Source organism: Cetorhinus maximus, chromosome 13 (genome assembly GCF_964194155.1).
Source record: "Cetorhinus maximus chromosome 13, sCetMax3.hap1.1, whole genome shotgun sequence".
In the NCBI taxonomy this organism is placed as follows: domain Eukaryota; kingdom Metazoa; phylum Chordata; class Chondrichthyes; order Lamniformes; family Cetorhinidae; genus Cetorhinus; species Cetorhinus maximus.
In genome coordinates, this window is record NC_135891.1 from 86163710 (window position 1) to 86183957 (window position 20248).

A 20248-nucleotide genomic window follows, 5' to 3' on the forward strand; every position below is an offset into this window, starting at 1 on the left:
ACCGAGATAGATAGGTTCTTGATTGGTAAGGGGATCATAGGTTATGGGGAGAAGGCGGGAGAATGGGGTTGAGAAACTTATCAGCCATGATTGAATGGCGGAGCAGACTCGATGGGCTGAATGGCCTAATTTCTGCTCCTATGTCTTATGGTCTTATGGACTAGGGACCAAAAAAGGGGATTTACACATAGAGGTAGAGGACATAGCTGAGGTGGGTTTAAAATGAGATGGGTTTAAAATTGAAAAAGAGGAGGTACTGGATAGGTCATCTGTACTTAAATTTGATAAGGCACCAGGACCGGATGAGATGCAGATACTGAGGGAAGTGAAAGTGGAAAATGCAGAGGCACTACCACAATTTTTCAATCTTCTTTAGACTTAGGGATGGTCCCGGAGGACTGGAGAATTGCTAGCATTACACTCTTGTTCAAAAAAGTGTGTAAAGATAAGCCCAGCAAATACAAGCCAGTAAGTTTAACTTCGGTGGTGGGGAACCTTCTAGAAACAATAATTTGTGGCAAAATTAATGTCACATGGACAAATGTGGGTTAATTAAGGAAAGTCAGCATGGATTTCTTAAGGGAAAATCATGTTTAACTAACTTGAAGAGGTAACAGAGAGGGTTGATGAGGGTAATGCTGTTGATGTGGTGTACATGGACTACCAAAAGATGTTTGGTACAGCGCCACACAGTAGACTTGTGAGCAAAGTTATAGCTCATGGAATGAAAGGGGGCGTGGCAACTTAGATACAGAATTACTGAGTGACAGTGAACAGAGAGTAGTGGTTAATGGATGTTTTTCAGGAAGGTTTCAAGGAAAGCTTGTAATAGAATTCCCCAGGGTCGGTGTTGGGACCCTTGCTTTTCATGATATATATTAATGACCTAAACCTTGGTGTACAGGGCACAATTTCAAAGTTTGCAGATAATACAAAACTTGGAAGCATTATGAACTGTGAAGAGGATAATGTAGAACTTCAAAAGGGCACAGACAAATTGCTGGAATGGGCTGACAGGTAGCAAGTAAAGTTCAATGCAGAGAAATGTGAAGTGATTCAATTTGGCAGGAAGAACATGGAGAGACAATATCAAATAAAGGGTACAACTCTAAAGGGGATGGAGGTGCAGAGAGACCTGGATGTATATGTGCAAACATGATTGAAGGTGGTAGGGCAGTTTAAGAGAGCAATGAATAAAGTGTCCTCTGCTCCTCCACCCCCCTTAGAATTGTACCCTTTATTTTATATTGTCTCTCCATGTTCTTCCAAACGATTGTTTGCTAAAAGATCAGAAGCCATGGGGTAACTGCAGTTGATCCTTTTTATTGACCCGATATTCCAACAATGTCAACAAATTAATGGATTCCTATTACGCAGGAGCATAGGCAACTCACACAATAAGTTTAAAAACCACCAGAACACAAACATTTTAGCCCTTGTCCATGTGTTTACTATCCTACATGTAAGGACACAAAATGGCCACCAAGAGCCTGAGTACCAGCATGGAGAACTGGACTTTGCAGACAAAATGGCATGATCAGAATTTAAAATCAAGGTCATGACCTTCAGGCAGTAATCACCCCAATCGCTGTCTCTTCATCCTAGGAAGATGTTGGCTAATTAATTTGGTTCTCTGCATTGTGCTGAAGACCCAGAAGTACAGACAGGTTCATTAATCACTGTTAGCTGCTTTTGACTGATTTGCTAATTAAAGAGAAGTTGCCTTTGGAATATATTTAGAACCTGCTAACAGATGTGTTAGATTCCATCTTTTGGAAGCTGTGTTACCACACTGACTTGTAGATAGTTTGCACTTTTAAGGCAAAATAATGGTTTAAATTGGCACAGAAACCTAGCTATCATTTGATCTTTGCTGATCTACATTGGGTCCATGTTCACAAGTGCAGTGGTTAAAAAGTCTTCCTCCAGGACCTCACCCTGATTTATGTCAACAAACAGCTCTATAGCCCTGCTCCACATTTTCACTCTGGTAAATGACACATTCTCCCTCACACTGCACTACCATCAAAGCGTAGCCTTCAGTCACCTTACCCCCTTTCATGTTTTAGGTTATCAGGTTCGCTTTGTCTGGCGAACGCTAGCTGCGTCCTTGATATTAACACATTAGTAGGCATTTGAAACAATACAGGCGGAGAGACAATTAACTGAACAAACACGGGTGCTTTATTGGAACTAAAGACAGAGCACTAACACCATATGTGCTTCTTCAATCGCCTCTAGCTCTAGACTTACAGTTACCCAAGAAGCCCCTGTTGTGTAGCGATTGGTCAATACAGTCACATGGTCAACTAACTACATTCTCTTAAAGATACATAGCACTGCACTTTACCACACCCCTCCCCCTTTACTTGAAAGTACAATTGACAAGCATCACAACATCCCAATTATTTAGATGAATAACAATTTACAAGTCAAGTCTCTCAGGAGGCTTCCTCGGACATGTCGAGCGTCGTAGCTCAACGGCCTCGGCTGGTTTTTCCAAGACCCCCTTCTCAGGGGTCATTGTCCACCAGGCTCTTAAGTGGAAATTGGCAAATTTGTGTCTTTGACCCTCTCAGGTCCCACAGGCCTCACCGGTACTTCCAAATCATGTGATATTTCTTCCACGTGCAGTGCAGATTCAAACGCAAATGATGACGGCATTCCTTCTTGTGGGACTGTCTCTCTTCTCCGGAGATGATCCGTGTGTCATCTAATTATTCAGCTGTTTACCGATACGTTATAGGAGAGAGGTCCTGTCACGTCACTCACTTCGCCGAATAGCCAATTGGGCCCATCTCCAAAGTTCTTCACGAGAACTGTGTCTCCCATCGTGAAATTTCTTTCATAGTTATGGCCAACATGTCTAGCCTTCTGAGCCCCTTGGCTTCTCTCCACCCCCTCCCCGAAATTTGGCCTGATAAGAGTTAGACGGGTGAGGAAACATCTGTTCATTAGTAATTCAGGGGGGGCAATACTGGTGGTCGTGTGTGGCGTCGTCCGGTATGTGAACAGCTGGACAGGGATTCTATCAGCACCAGATTGTCACGACACGAGCACCTCTGGTAACCCGTGCACAGCAAAACTCTGTCGCAAACGGTCTATGGTGGCAGCAGACATGGGTGACCGGACTTCACAGACATCAATCCACTTGGAATGGACGTCTATTAGTAAAAGGAACATCGTGCCCAAGAAGGGCCCCATGTAGTCGATGTGGAAGTGCACCCATGGCCGCCCCGGCCATTTCCAGTGGTGCAATGGAGCTAAGGGGGGTAACTTCTGTACCTGCTGGCATTGAAGACAACTTTTGACTAGGGTTTTGATGACTGATTCCATCCTTGGCCACCACAAGTAGCTGCACAAGAGCGTCTTCACCCTACTAATGCCAGGGTGAGCACTATGTAATCTGGCCAGTAATGGCCTTCACCCTCTCAGGGGCAAAATAATCCTTGCTCCCCAGAGCAATATGCCATCCTGGCAGGTGAGCTCATATCTGCGATTGAAATAGAGCTTCATCTCATCAGACTTTGGCTCGCCTGACCATCCATTCAAGACCTGCTCCTGGACGTGAGATAAAAGTGGATCTCGGCTTGTCCACTCATGAATTTGTTTGGCCTGGACAGGGGAGGAATCCAAAAAATTTAGTACTAAGACAAGTTCCTGTGGAATTGGAACCTTCACGTTGTTACCTGGCAGGGGGAGGCGGCCCAGCCTGTCAGCATGAGCCATCTGGCTTTCTGACTGGTAAATAAAAGTCTATTTGTAAGCAGCCAAAATCAGTGCCCACCTCTGGATGTGAGCAGATGTGATGAGGGGTATATCCTTATCCTTTCCGAATAATCCTAGCAGAGGCTTGTGGTTGGATATAGTGTGAAAATGGCGACCGTGGAGGTATTGATGGAATTTCTGAACACCAAATAAAACAGACAACCCCTCCTTCTCAATCTGAGAATATCGTTGCTCTGCAGCGCTGAGCGTGCGAGATGTATGACCAATGGGTCGCTCAGAGTGATCCGCCATCCGATGTGAAAGTACAGCCCCTACTCCATAAGGGGATGCATCGCAAGTTAAAATCGATTCTTTCTTTGGGTTAAAGTGGATCAGTAGGGCCGATGATCTTAACAATTTTTTTACCTTCAGAAACACATCCTGGTGCAGAGCTTGCCAAATCCATTTATGGTTTTCTGTAAGCAATGCGTATAATGGAGCCAGTATGGTTGATAGATTTGAGAGAAATAGACCATAGTTGCTTATCATGCCCAAGAAGGCCTTTAGTTCTGTATTGTTCTTCATCAGTTCGTCCAGTGACTAAGGCATCATCCAGATAAACAACGGCATGGGGTAGTCCCTGAAGCAGATTTTCCATGGTATGCTGGAAAATAGCACACGCCGATGAGACCCCAAAGGGTAGTTGAGTATATTGATACAATTCTCGATATGTATTGATGGTCACAAATTCCCTAGAGCCTCCTTCCAACTCTACCTGCTGGTAGGTGTGGCTCATGTCGAGTTTTGAATATGTGATGCGCCCTGCCAATTTTGAATATAATTCCTCAATCTTCGGTATCCGGTGTCTATCAAGTTTGGTCACTCTGTTTACAGTTAACTTATAGTCACCGCATAAGCGAGCATTTTGGTCTGGCTTCAGTACAGGTACTATGGGTGCCGCCCACTTGGAAAATTGCACCAGTTTTAAGATACCCAACTTTTCCAGCCTGTTTTTCTCGGCCTCAACCTTTTCCCGTAGAGTATAAGGGACTGGTCTGGCTCTGATAAATCTGGGGATTACATTAGGGTCTACATGGATTTTGGCTGGTAACCCACGAATCCTTCCTAGCTCGTCACTGAAAATGGGAGTGTACTTTTGAAACAGTTCCTGTAAGTTTCACATTCTGATTTGAAAAATCTCGGCCCATTGCAATTTAATCTTTTTGAGCCAGTTGCAACCAATTAAACTGGGGCCCGCCCCAGCTACTATTATAAGGGGTAAATTTACAGACTAATCCCCATACTGCACCAAGACTTGACATATCCCTTTCATTCATATTTCTTCAACCGTATATGTTTTAATGTTATATGTTATATGTTTTAATTTAGTGTCCGATTGTTCCAAACTTAAAGGATGGACTCCTTTATTCAAGTGTCTGAACGTATGTTCTCCTATGACAGACATTGATGCCCCAGTATCGCCCTCCATCTTGATGGGTTGTTCATTGTCTCTAATGACTACCTGGATTGGCTCAGTTTTACCCACTTTCAGGTTGTATAATGAATAGATGTCAGATTCTGCTTCCTCTGGTTCTTCAATGAGGCAGATTTCGTGATTTCTACCTTTGTTTTTAAAATGCTGTCTCAGCCTATCTTGACAGTCCCGCATTATGTGACCATTACGTTGACAAAAAAAAGCATTCGATATTTCTGAACTGTCGATCACCTGCAGGCTGCCTGGTTGCATTTCTCTCATTAATGTTGTAGGTTTTCACTATAGTCCTGTTGTTCTTCAATGGTCTGTACATAGTGGGTGTTCTCCACCTTTCTGCGGAGTCTGACGTTTTTGTGCCTTTTGTCACTGTCCCTTCCCGCCCTAGAAGATGGACGGCGCCAGTTTGTGTATCTTTTATTTCCTCCGAGTCTCTAACAGGTCTCTCCATGGCTGTTGCCAATTCTAATGCCTTACTGAAGTCTAGATTAGTTTCAGATAGCAATCGCTTTTAAATAGCATCGTCCCCGATTCCGCATATCAATCGGTCTCTCAACATGTCATTAATTGAAGTTCTGAACTCTCAATATTCTGTTAATTCCTTTAAAGCAGCTACATAGTCAGCGATTGTCTCTCCTGGAAGCCTATTCCTCGAATTGAATTTAAAACGCTGCATAGTGACTGAGGGCTTTGGCTTCAGGTGGTTTTTTACAATGTTTACTAACTCGTCGAAAGTCTTCGTATCGAGGGTATTTGGTGACATGAGGCTGTGGATCGGCCCATATGCTTTGCTCCCATGTGTGGACAAAAGAATCACCCTCATCTTGTCCTCCCCTGTGATGTCGTTAGCAGTAAAGAAGAACGCTAGGCGTTTGACATAATGAGTCCAGTCATCGGAAACAGGGTCGAATGGTTCAAGATGCCCAAACCCGGCATACTCAATGACTAAGGAGACTGCGCTTTCCAACAGTTTTCAAGGTAGTGGCGAAGTAACGTAGCTGGTTTATTGCGGCTTTCTTGATTACTGTCAATTGATCTGGTTTATCCTCATCGCCAGTTTTATGTTTTTGGTTATCAGGTTCGCTTTGTCTGGCGAACACTAGCTGCGCCCTCGATATTAACACATTAGTTGGTGCTTGAAACAATATAGACAGAGAGACTGATTAACTGAACAAACACTGGTGGTTTATTGGAACTAAGAACAGGACACTAACACCATATGTGCTTCTTCAATCACCTCCAGCTCTAGATTTACAGTTACCCAAGAAGCCCCTACTGTGTAGCAATTGGTCAATACAGTCACATGGTCAACTAACTACATTCCCTTAAATAGCACTCCACTTTACCACACCCCTACACCCTGGAGTCCACTCCCTAAAGTTCCTCACACTCCCTAAACCCCTCCACTTTACAACATCCCTCCCACTTACAAAAGTCTCCTTAAAACTTACTTCTCTGCCATGCCTTTGGCCACTTCCTCTAATCTGACTCTTACTTTTGCTCCATAGGTCATGACCCCTAAATGCTGGAGCACCCTGGGAAACTTTTCCCTATTAAACCAAGCTGTTATTGGAAGTGCAGAACATGAGAGTAAACAGTAATTATCATTCTGCCTGGTGGTTTTGGGGTGGGGGCAAAGATTGGGCTATCTTTAGAGTGTGGCCTACACTCAGGGGTGGCTTTTATCCACCTAAATACAGTATCCTAAATGTATCATTTGTAGCAAGTGACTTGTTTTATTTAATATATATATTGTCCCAGGGCCATGGCCTGTGCTGAAGTGGAGATTCACTGGCCCAGATGGCTATTCCCCATTCATGTCTCAACACAGTTTGGGTCAACAAATCATTTAATCATGGTGTTTATCACAGCTAAGGCTGACTTTTCTCACCACAAGTGCACATACACATGCTTTTTTTAACCAAGAGTCACAAGGCAGCTAACAAGCCACAGGAAACCTGGTCTATGATATTTCCTATACCAGGAATGTTGATACCAGTTGTAGCACTTGATCTGCTGTCCAGAGATCAGCACAAGTCAGGACAGGATGCTGCCACCATCTTGGTGCAGTAACAGACACACAGTGTATCAACTCACTGGACCATTTGAATGATAACTGGATCAGCCCAGTCGCATTTGCCTCTGCAGAACAGGATGACGACACCTACTGCCTACTGTCCAGGCCCACATATAAAGGTCGATCACTTGGGTGAGAGACCAGAGGGCGATCATTGGAACAGTAATTCAATATGAGGTCGCAACTTCCAGGGAGGAGAGAGGAGGGGAAGTAATGGAGTCCGTGGGGTACAGATAGCATGGTCACATTAGGATATCACTGCTTAAAAGAAAGGAAGAAGAACTTGCATTTATATAGTGCCTTTCACAACCTCTGTGTGTCACAAACCACTTCACAACTAGTGTAATCACTGTTGTAATGTAGGGAACTCAACAGCTACTTTGCACACGGCAAGGTCCCACAAATGGCAATGAAATAAATGACCGACTAATCTGTTTTGAATGATGTTGGTTGAGGGATGAATCTTGGCCAGGATAACTGAAGAATTCCCATGGGATCATTTACATTGACCTGAAAAGGCAGATGAATGATGGCCTTGTTTGTGCAGTTTTTGACATTCTGCCTGCAAAAGAAAGAAGGGAAATGATATTCACTGTATTAAGCTCACTCCCTCGCCTTTATTATGCTGTCGCTTGCTGTATTGCATTCATCATCTCTCTCACACATCCCCCATCATGCTCCTGCTCCTACTCTCATACTTCCTTGCTCTTTCTTGCATTGTATCTCACCCAATCATGCTTTAGCTCTTTCTTTCTCACACACTTTCTTTTGCTATCTCAATCTCATTTTTTCCTCTCTCTCTCTCTCTGTCAGGTGGTACCATGGTGCTATCAGCCGAGCAGATGCTGAGAATTTCTTAATGTTGTGCAAGGAGTGCAGTTACCTGGTGAGGAACAGTGAGACCAGCCGGAATGACTACTCCCTGTCACTGAGGTAAGCCCTGATGTACTGCCTTTGGGAGAGAAACTTTACAAAATGCGTCTGCTTAAAGCAACAGCTTTTTCTGGTTGAAGAAGAAATCAGAGTAATTAATCCATGGCCTGGTTCGTACCAGGATTGAATTTATATAGGTTTATATAAAATATACAGCACAGACAGACTGTTCGACCCAACCAGTCCGTTCTGGTTTTTGTGCTCCACTTGAGCCTCCTTCCATCTTCCTTCATCTAAATTCACCATTGTAACCGTCTATTCCCTTCTTCCTCATACATTTGCCCAGCTGCCCCTTAAGTGCAGTTCAACCACACCTTGTGGTAACGAGTTCCACATTCTTACCACTCTTTGGGTAAAGCAGTTTCTTCTGAATTCCCTACTGGGTTTTTTGGAGTCTGTTATATTGATGGCCACTCTTCCCCACGGAGGAAACATTCTCTCTGTATCAATTCTATGGAAAACTTCATATTATCTTAAATACCTCTATTAGGTCACCTCTCAGATTTTTTTCAAGAGAAAAGAGACCCAGCCTGTTCATCCTTTCCTGATATGTACACCCATAAATTTCTGGTATCATTACCAGATTTACTTTTTGCTGGTTCGTCAAATTTACCGTCCCACCTGCGACAATCTCCTCTGCACCCTCTCTGGTGCCTCTATCTTTTTCATAATATGGTGACCAAAGCTGCATGCAGTACTCGAAATGTAGTCTAATCAAGGTTCAATACAGGTTTGGCTTAACTTTCCAACTTTTCAATTCTCTCTGGATAAAGCCTGGTTCTTGGGGTTTTCTTTTTATTTCTGGCCTTGCTAACCTGTGATGCAACATTTAGTTCTCCGCTGCTCTTTGTCCTTTTCTTCTTTCCTGTTCTCTTGTTTTCCAGCCCTGCCCTCACCTTTCCCCTCCTCTCCTCCAGTCGCCTCTTCTCCTCTCCCCCTCATTGCCTTTCTCTCATCCTCTTCTCTCCTACTCCCATTCCATCTCACTTCTCCTCTTGGCTCGCTCATTCGCTTCTCCTCTTCCCTCTGATTCCCTCTCCTCATTTCTCTTTACACTCCTCTCACCCTCTTCTCTGCTCACTTCCCACTTCCTCCCTTTCCCCGCCCTCCCTTGAGTGAGCTGGCGCAGTTGTGGAGTTGTTCTTTCTTGTGGTATTTCTTTGTTACTTGATCAGATTTGTGTACACAATTCTTCACCATTTCAACTTGGACAAGCATTTAACTGTGAAGTCAGGTGATGTGGCACCATGTCTGTCTGGCCGAGATTGCACAGCAGCACAAAGACTCTGAATGTCTCTGTGCACACCACTCTAAGTGAAGGCAGAGTTCCTATTTTGGATTCCCTGGGTGACTTTCCCGGCCCCCCCCCACCCCCTCCCCTCCCCCGCTCTTTCTTTTATGTTTCCGCTTCACCAGTTGCAAACCTGTCATTTCCCTGATGAGCTCAGCCCGATATTCTGACACACATGACAGCCTGTCTTAGAACCGCAAGGAGCCCTGCCATCCAGGTTGCTGTGGCAACTGTTAACTAAATGGATGCCCTTTCTGACATGTAGTGCATGTTCTCATCTGATAAGGAGATCAACGTGGTTGCTCATAGCAGCGGTGTAATCAGCACGTCTCCGTTCCATTATAAATGGGTTATTGGCAAATTAAGAGAGGCCTGTTAGACATTGAATAGGGATAAAATGGCAAACAGAATGGGTAATTACAGTAACTGTCAGCAGCAGCCCCCTTTGTGAGTCTGTGGATTAAATTAGGTACCTGAACTCACTGAAATGCTTTGTACACAATGGTCCTTTTACACTTGTCTGCCTTATCACACAGTTGCCAACATCTACATAATATATCTCCTTTTTGCTGTACTGCTTTAGCGTAGGCTCTTGTTTTGTTCCGTTTCAGTGAGCAGTGTTCCTTAATTGTTGTCAATCAATCGCAATTCTACAAGTTATCAAAGGAGTTTGGCAGTGCTAAATGGTATATACTTCAATGAAAGAAGAATGTGAGTAAGGAAGATGAGCTAAGGGCACAGATAGACACTAAGATAAAAGCAAAATACTCCGGTTGCTGGAAATCTGAAACAAAAACAAAAATAGCTGGAAAAACTCAGCAGGTCTGACAGCATCTGTGGAGAGGAAGACAGAGTTAATGTTTTGAGTCTGTATTCTGATGAAGAGTCATACGGACTCGAAACGTTAACTCTGTCTTCCTCTCCACAGATGCTGTCAGACCTGCTGAATTTTTCCAGGCTATTTTTGTTTTGGCACAGATAGACAGTTGGATATCATAGTTACTGTTAAAGCATGGCTGAAAGAAAGGCAGGAATGGCAGATCAGCCTTTCTGGTTACAAGGTTTTCAGACAAGATAGAAAGGGAATTGAAAAAAAGAGCAGGGGGTGTTGTAATATTTGTCAAAGATATAATTAAAGCTGTGAGGAGGGATGATATGCGAGAAGGATCACCAGATGAGGCCATATGAACTGAAGAACAAAAATGGACAACCACACTGCCTGGAGTATACTCATAGATCCCCAAATAGTCAGAGGAAGATCGAAGATCAAGTATGTTAGCAAATTTCTGGAAGTGCAAAAATATTAGGGCAGTAATAATGGGAGATTTCAACAACCCTAATATTAACTAGCCTAGAATCAATGTAAAAGATATAGAGGGTGAAGAATTCTTAAAATGTATTCAGGAAATCCTTTTTAGCCAGTATGTAGCAAGCTCAACTACTGAAGGGGCAGTTCAGGACTTAGTTGGAGGGAATGAAACTGGGCAGGTGAAAGGGATATCAGTGGAGAACATATTGGTGGCAACAGTCATAATTTTCTTTATTAGCCGAAGCATAGAATATAAGAGCAGGGAGGTTATACTAGAACTGTAAAAAAACACTAGTTATACCACAGCTATAGTACTACTTACAGTTCTGGTCACTACATTACAGGAAAGAGATGATCACGCTAAAGAGGTTATAGAAGAGATTTACTAGGAGATCATAAACTGAGGAGGCGGAAGGGGAGATTTAACTTAGGTGTATAAAAATATGTAGGGCCTAGGTAAAGTGGATAGGAATGACATATTCCCTTAGCAGAGATGTCAATAATGAGGGGATGTTTTTTCCAGCATCCTTCCATCTATGAAAGATGATGGACGCACAGCAAACAAGTCCCATCTCAGATGGGGTGTACTCATACGATGCACCTTTGCTGATGGCTTGAGAGGCCAACCCTCAAGAGGCCACAAGTTCTTCTACAAGTGCCACACTTGAAGCTGCCAAGTGGCTTGTTGTTTATGGTGTTGGAGTCTGTTGCCAAGCTACTGTAACCACTGGTGATCGTGGTGGTGCATGCCAGCCCACAGGAGGTGTCACCATTTTCCTCTGTCATCAGCTAGCGTCTCGCAATATCAGTATCTAGGGCTTTCATGTCATGTCACACTCACAAACATCCTTGAAGCGGAGCTTTAGGAATCCCACTGGTTGTCTGGCTCGGGCTACCTGACCATACAGAAAGTTCCTGGGTGTGCGACCATCTTCCAGCCTGTGGACGTGCTGGAGCCAACAAAACCACCTGTGTTTGATGAGTGCTAACAAACGTGGGAGCTCTGCCTTTGAGAGGACTGCTGAATTGGTGATTGTGACAGATATATCCATAATACATTGTGATTTAAAATAATTGGCAGAAGTATTAGAGGGGAGTTGAGGAAGAATGTTTTCAACCAGTGGGTGATGGGGATCTGGAACTCTCTCCCTAACAGGATGGCAGAGGCAGAAACCCTCATCTCGGTTAAAAAACACTTTGACATGCACTTGAAGTGTCACGATCTACATGGCTACAGATCGAGAGCCAGAAAGTGGGACTCTGCTGGCTAGTTCTTTCTCAGCCCACGCAGATACAGTGGCCTGAATGGCAGCCTTCTGTGCTGTAAATTTCTATAATTCTATGATTAAGTTTTCTATTTAGTGACTGCTGTTGGATGGGGCTGAGGAGTGTGTGCCAGCCATGGGAAGGGTTGGGCTGATTGTCATTGACCACTACACTTGAACAGCTATTTCCATCTCTAGCTGGAAGTATTGCTCGAGGTTTGATTACCTCAATTTTCATCAGGCAGCACTGGCAAAACCTACTAATGTTATAGATTTTGGTGTAGCTGAATATTTTTGTATCTTTGCTTGTGTTTTCATGCCTGCAGCTGTGGCACAAGAAGTTCTCAGAATCAGGAGGCCGGCCCCATGTTGCCACAGATATATAGATGCAAACCAAAGCTGCAAATGCAAATGCAAAGCGCAAGTTCTACTTTATTCTCAGCATTCGCAGGAGGGTGACCAACCCTAGCAGAAACAGAACGCTCTGTCATCACATCAGGAAGGCTCTCACACAATTTCATCAGGCTCCCTGACTTGCTCTGACGAGTGTTTTTAAATCATAGGGCGGAGTTTTACACTAGGAAAATCTTGTAATACCGCCAGAGTCAATGGAGCTTTGAACAGCTCACCGGCAAGGCCGTAAAATTCCACCCTCAAGTGTGACTGAGGCATCAGTTAAGTATGTGGCACCTCCCTTCGACAACGATGGGCAGAATTTTGCCCTTGATGGGCGGGCAGGCTCCACTGGCTTGGCGGCGGGCGGGCAGTCGATCGCCGCTGCCCAAACGGGCCCCGCCGCCATTTTGAGTGGGCTGGCCAATTAAGGCCCGCCAAGCGGGCCGCCCAACAGGAAGTGCTATGCGCTTCCTGTGTGGGGGGGAGGGATTCCCCAACTGTCAAAGTGCATGCGCGCAAAAGAGCGCACTGCTCCCTGAGACTATGTGCTGCCTCATGGAGAGCGCTGACAGTTTTTGAAAGTTGAAAAATTAAAAAATTATTAACATGTACCCCTCATGTGACAATGTCACATGAGATGGGACATCTTAATAAATATCACATAAACTTTATTGAAGTTTTTTAAAACAGACATGAAACCTCATCCCGCCAGTGAATGAGGCTTCATGTTTTCTCAGAAGCCCGTCGGGGCTCCTGGCCTGCCCACCAACCTTAAGGTTGGATGGGCAGGGCCTTTAATTGGCTTAATTATCCTGTCAATGGCCTCAATTGGCCATTGTCAGGTCGGCGGGCGGACAGCTGATTGCGCTGTCCCCCCGCCTTCCTGAATATTTAAATGGGGCAGGATGATGTCAGGGTTTCCCCCCGATGTCATCCTGCGTCATTTTCACGTCGGCGAGCAGGCCCCGCCCATAACTCACCGACGGAAAAATTCTGCCCGATGTTTCTGTCCAGACACAGGACAGAATTTTCCATTCCGGAGACTAAGGCAGAAATTCCCAGCCCCTCACTCTGGCGGGATCTCCTGGTCCCTCCGATGTGAATGGAGGTTTCAAAGGCTCGCCAGCCCACCACAGGGAAACTCGCTGCAGTGGGGTGGACTAGAAAATTCCAGCCTCAGTCTGGTGGCGAGCAGGAAAGTCGGCACGATTCCCGCTGGGCGGCGGGACGGGTGAGGTCACACGATCTTCCAATTTTTAGCTTAGTAATTATATATCAGCAAAGAGCTTGGCGAATCTCATGGTGGGACGGGCAGGAAGTCACCCCCCCCACACTTACCTCATGGGGTTGAAGGTCCTGGCACCATTTTTAAAGGGCACCCAGGCAGCCATTTCACTCAATACCATCCAGAAGTTCTGCATTACTTCTCCGGGGTCCTTGCATCCATAGCTTGTACTGGAGAAGATGACAGATGTGAGCAACCAGATCCCGAGGGGGGCCTCCAGCATTGCCTTTCGCGCATCCCTAGATAAGAGCACTGCTGGCGATACACTCTTGGTCAGGCCAATGCTCACTGTTACAATGTTCCATGTTCGCCAGCCACTTGAGCTTACAGAGGTCCCACTGCCTCTTGCTGAGCAGGCCCTCGCTCCTCATGGCCCTGTATCAACCAGTGATGAGCCCTCCTTCTCCTCATCTGTATGTGAGAGCCATTACCAAGGCAGAGTTGCCTGCAACCTGTATCATCGACACCTCAGTGTATGTGTGAACAAACTGAAGTGATACATTTAGCAAGTATGTCCTATACAGGTTTCCCTCCATCCCAAAGCTAGCAGGCCAATGCTAAGCCCTTCACCTGGCCTCCATCCAGACATGGCATCCCCCCACCTCCCATTCCATGTAAAGAACATCCTGCAGGACCAGAGATGGGTATTCCTCCCGTTCATACATGAATGCATATGGAGATATTACTCTTTGACCAGGGTGATGTGCAAGGCGCCTCATGCGGGCATCTCCACTACCCTTGAAACTCTATAGAGAGGCCATTGCCTTGCCAGCATAGAAAGGCTAACTGCTTGATCCCATGACCAATCACCCAGGAGGTTGGATGTGCGGAGTCACGGGTTGGCTGCCGTACACCCGCCGTCCCCCATGGAGCCATTCCACCTCCTTCCCTCCCTGCCTCTGTTTGCAGCCAATGGCAAATGGTACAGAATGAATGGCAGCTCCACACCATGCTAGGATCTCGATATTATGAGACCCACGAGTCAGGATCAAACCTGCTGCAATGCGACCTTCACCAGAGGCAGGAGAACACAAGTGAGCATCTTTGACATCCAGTTGCCTCATAATTAAGGGAATCCCTTTAGTTGGCCACTTGTGCTGACCTTGAACTCCTCCCACCCGAAAAGACTCTTCTCCCACCTCGAGGGATCTCACTGACTGACTAGCTGCGTGGTCAAGGTCAGTTTAAAAAAATGGTGTGCGTCACTTTTCAACCTCGTTCCACCACCTCCCCCCACCTGCCACCCACAAACACCCCCCCACCATCACCTTTGAACTACCCAATTCCACCATTCCTCTCCCCTCTGTCACCCTTGAACCGCACCCCCCCCACCCCCCTCCGTTACCCTAGACCCTATCATGATTGACCGCTGCATGCCTTTCCTCCCCTCCCGTTACCACCCCATGCCCACCCTGACCCTGCCCCCTCCCGTTATCTGAGCCACCTGCCTTGCCCACCTCCATGACCCATTCAATGAGACCTACACCTACCAGACTCTCACCTTGGACCTGCCACCCTAGCACATCCCACTCCCCCTTCTGACTGTGACTGATCCCTCCAACCACCAGTACCCTAGGTCCTCCCGTCAGGAACTCACCGTTGATGCCACTGACTCCACCCTCTCAGGCACCCCTCCTCCACCTTCCCAGACACTCTCTCTACACTTCCCCCGTAAGCCTGACTCCCCTGTCCAGCCTTCGCTCCACCCTTCCAGCCTTGGCTCAGTGTTTGCTAACAGCACACGAGTGAGGTTATGCAAGGCCCCCAAGAAGGAGAAAACAACATCTCTGGATCTCAGAGCCGTGGATGAAGTGAAGCTCTCCAGGTTCACACCACAGTCGTAAAACTGAACGTTCCCAATTCTCACTGGCGGGGAACTTAATTTGGAGGGAAAACTTAATTCCAGTGAGCTGGCCTTTTTTGAGCATGCATGAGGTTCTAATACATGCAAAAGAGCTCCCTGACATTGTTTGTCAGGAGGCTCAATCTGCCTTTAACCTGCCTTGAAAGTTGGGAGAACAAAATTCCAACAGTTTATCCTACTGTCGGGAAACAGGTTTTTTGCCTCCTGTCAAATTAAGCGCCCCCGCCTGTCATGACTCCCGCTGCTGTGGGACCAGAAAATTCTGCCCTCAAGCTCTGTATGTCTTGCCTCTGTATATTATCTCTTGTGGCTCCTAGAAGTTTGAAATAATCACACTTTTAGACTCCGATGCTGGAGCTTTGCCGAATGTATTTCTCAGATTACACCATGTGCTGTGGACCTTTAACAACATAACATCCCTTTTTCTTTAAAAAAAACATAAATCTTCTCTCTATCGATATAACCATTTGAAGCATTAACTTTTTAATATATATTTTCTACATTAAAGAGGATTAACAAATGACTTCAATAATCAATTTGAACAATTTAAGAGTCTTTTATAGCGTGTTTCCTTTTCTCAAGCGATATGGCGAATAATATTTATTAAGGGGTAGGATGTTGTGCCTCCATCTTATGGGTTTGGTAGTCATCGCTCTCAGTAATGAGTTGACATGTTTTACTGGCGAAATTGTGCGTGTTGCTCCTGGTGTTGTAGGAGTTATGCTGATGTTGTGTCACTTGCTGATGATATTGATGTTGCATTGCATGTTGGTGATGCTGGTGATATTGTCCCACTGTTGTTCCTATGTTACGTCCTGTTCCCAGAGGTTCAAAATAATCAAACTTTCAGACTCAAATACTGGAACTTCATTGAATGTATATCCAGGATCACACCATGTGCTGCAGACTGATAATGGTATAATAGTGAGTGGCTTATTAGTGCCTTCAGCACAATGCAAAATAAGTCATGCTCTCCTCCCTTGCCTGTTATTGAGCTGTTAGCACGTATTGGTTCTGTTTACAATCTGTTTTCATGCTTCACCGATGCCACTCTTGTACTCAGCGGCATTGGTCAAAGTATGATCAAGCTAAAGGCTGAATCTGCCCCTTTATTAGAGGGTGATCTGGGCACATGAGTAACTCCAGCTCATGGCCATCAGCACTGGGTCATGTTGGGATATGGGATTATAACAAGAGAGAGCATTTCTTCCAAGAGCATAAGCGCCCAGCATACCTCAGCCAGATTGACACCTTGGAAAATGTGGTGAGAGTCTCAGCCCAACATTGGATTCTGAGGTTGCAGGCTCCACCAATTCCTCTGGCTGTTTCCGGCACTCAAAACATTTTCTAAACTCGCATCAGCTCCAGATTTGAACAAGACCTTGTGATGCCATGGAGTGGGGTATGGAGGACACTGCTGCAATGGAAAATTTGAAGGCAGTGTAAAGGTAGATTTATTCTCTATCTAGCCCCTGCTAAGGGGGAGACGGTGGTGCAGCAGTAATGTCACTGGACTGGTAATGTAGAGGCCCAGGCTATGCTCTGGGGACATGGGTTCAAATCTCACCAAGGCAGCTGGTGGAATTTAAATTCAGTTAATAAATCTGGAATTGAAGCCTAGCCTCAGCAATGGTGATCATAAAACTATTGCTTGTTGTTAAAAAAAACCTATCTGGTTTGCTAATGTCCTTTATTGAAGGAAATCTGCTATCCTTACCCAGTCTGGTCTACGTGTGGCTCAAGACCCACAGCAATGTGGTTGACTCTTAACTGCCCTCTGCAATAGCAAGCCATTCAGGTTAAGGACAATTAGAGATGGGCAACAAATCCTGGCCTTGCCAGTGATGCCCACATTCCATAAATGAATAAAGAAAAGAAAATGTACCCGATCTGCGAATGGAAGAATATTGAAACTGTTTAGCAAAGTCCCCAATCACTGCTGCAGTTCATTGCAACAAGTATAAAATTCACCCAATTCCTTCTTTAAATTTTGTTTTCCTGGTTTTTTTCATCTGACTGTGAAAATGTTTTAAACGTTGAAAGAAATGGGATGTAGGCTACAGTCCTGGGTGACAGCTCATCCACAGGTAGCATGTGAAACCCAGGCATGATATTCCAACCATTGAAATTAAAAGTCAGGAAATTAAACATAGAGCACCCAAATTTCCTAAATAAACATCAGGTGGATGAGAGCCTTTGCTTAGGACACAGAGTCAGGCCATCCCTATAAAATAAAATAAAATATGGTGGAAACACTGAGCAGGTCAGGCAGCATCTGAGGAGAAAAGGTGGTACGGTTAATGGGCTGAATTATCCCCCCATCGGGGGGAGGTTGATGGGTGGACGCGTATGGGTGCGCTTCCAATCGGCACCCCCGATTGGAGATGCACCGCCATTTTACATGGACAGGCCAATTAAGGCCCGCCCAGCGTGATGTCCACACAGAAGCGCTATGTGCTCCCTGTGAGGGCGGGGGGGGAAATCCCGAAATCGAGAGTGCGCCCTTTCACGCATGCGCACGAAAGAGTGCATTCATCTCCCTGAGGCTAAGTGCAGCTTCAGGGAGATCGGCTCTAAGTGTGAAAAAGACAAAAATAGAAAAATAAAATTTCCGTTACATGTCCCCTCATGTAGCAATGTCACATGAGTTGGGACATGTCCTTGATTTTCACAAAACCTTTATTTAAATTTTTTAAAGTCTACATGAAACCTCATCCCGCCCGTGGATGAGGATTCATGTTTTTTCCAGTTCCTGCCGGGGCTCCTGGCCTTAAGGTTGGACGGGCAGGCCCTTTAATTGCTTAATTGACCCCGTCAATGGCCTCAATTGGCCTTTGACAGGTCGGCGGGCACGCAGCTGATTTTGCTGCGCCCCTGCCTTCCTGAAAATTTAAATGAGTTCCCCCCAACGTCACTGCGTGTCATTTTACGCGTCGGCGAGTGGGCCCCACCCCCGCTCGCCGACTCGTAAAATTCTGCCCAATGTTTCAGGTTGATGACATTGTGTCAGAAACAGGAGATACCACAGATCAACAGTTTATAATTAGGAGTGGAGCCAGTCAAAATTGTCAGGGAGAAAAATAATAGAATGGTAGGGTGGTGGACAGGAAATGATAATAAGAGTGTGAGAATAGGAGGCAGTAATGAATAAAAAAAAGGAAAAGTTTTGTTTTCCAAACACTGAAGTCTCATTTTATATGAAGAAAACAGACCAATAGATTGGATTTAGTCGGTACCTTGTACCATTTTAAAAAAAATCTTGCCAAGTACATGGTGTTAGTGCTGGCGCTGAGAAATAGTTTGCACTGGTTCATCTAGAGTTAGCATGGGGCTAATGTCATAAACTGGGGCATTTACAGTTAATAATTAGTGAGCCTGGTTCATTTAGGTCCAGTGCAGGGAAGCAATCCAATATGAAGTGAACATTTTTTAAAAACAGTCCTTGCCATCAATGCCACTTTGCCAGTAAGTCTGCAAATAAGGCATTTGACTGAAAACCAGAGGCGAGACCCATGGCTAACTTACTGAGAGTGATGGAGGTACAGCAGAGCATCGTGCCCATCCACTGCTTTGGCCTCAACAGGACTTCACCTGAAATCACAGGGATAGTGGGGGGGGGGGGTCATTCAAACAATCGGATTGGACGATCCTTGAGTCTTGATGCATGGGCGGATAGTCTCCACTGAAAACTCAAGGAATTCTTACAGGAAAAGGAGAGATATAATATAGCCCTATGCAGCTAATCTGGGGAGCACTCAGGAATTCTCCCGATTTCCCATTTAGCTGGTCTGCCCCTGTCAAGGCACAGCAAGGGTGCCCATTGTGGCGCTGAAATCTTAGAGCAGCACCCAGCCATTCTGAGAAGAGAAGCCCTGGGCATCGACCAGCCGAAGGCAGAGGTCAGTAATGTATATTTTGGCTCACAGGAAGCATTTTGCCAGCATATTTTGTAGGCTGGCATGAAAACCCAGGCCTGTTCTTAGACAGAGGGCGGGATTTTTCGGCCCCATCGTGGCGGGACCAACCGCGGGAGATGCAGCAGCTCAGCCAAAAGCCCATTGACTTTCGGCGGATCTGGGCGATCACGGCACTGGCCGCAGCTGGAAAATCCCATCCAGTGTGGGATCTGCTGGACTGAAGAGAAGTGTAATTGTAGGAATTCTCAGGAGACCCTGACTCTGGGCTGCTGGGATATAAGAGGGCCAGTTGGAAAATGCAGATGGTCAACCAACCCCAAGGCCCGCCCAACCCCCCGGCCACCTCCACCCCCCCGCCACCTCCACCCCCCCGCCACCTCCACCCCCCCGCCACCTCCACCCCCCCGCCACCTCCACCCCCCCGCCACCTCCACCCCTCCGCCACCTCCACCCCTCCGCCACCTCCACCCCTCCGCCACCACCACCCCTCTGCCACCTCCACCCCCGCCAATTCCACCCCTCCGCCACCTCCACCCCCCCGCCACCTCCACCTCCGCCACCTCCACCCCTCCGCCACCTCCACCCCTCCGCCACCTCCACCCCCCCGCCACCTCCACCCCCGCCACCTCCACCCCCGCCACCTCGAGCCCCCCGCCACCTCCACCCCTCCGCCAATTCCACCCCTCCGCCACCTCCACCCCTCCGCCACCT

The 20248-nt window shown here is 46.2% G+C and overlaps 1 protein-coding gene across 1 annotated transcript in view; it reads left to right on the top strand.

Moving 5' to 3' along the window:
* Window positions 1–20248, top strand: part of LOC144688771 (SH2 domain-containing adapter protein F-like) — a 270816-nt gene that overhangs the window by 214348 nt on the left and 36220 nt on the right. Inside the window, exon 6 of the mRNA XM_078555683.1 lies at window positions 8091–8210. Within this exon, the coding sequence (XP_078411809.1) occupies window positions 8091–8210 (120 nt within the window). The remainder of the gene's footprint in view (window positions 1–8090; window positions 8211–20248) is intronic.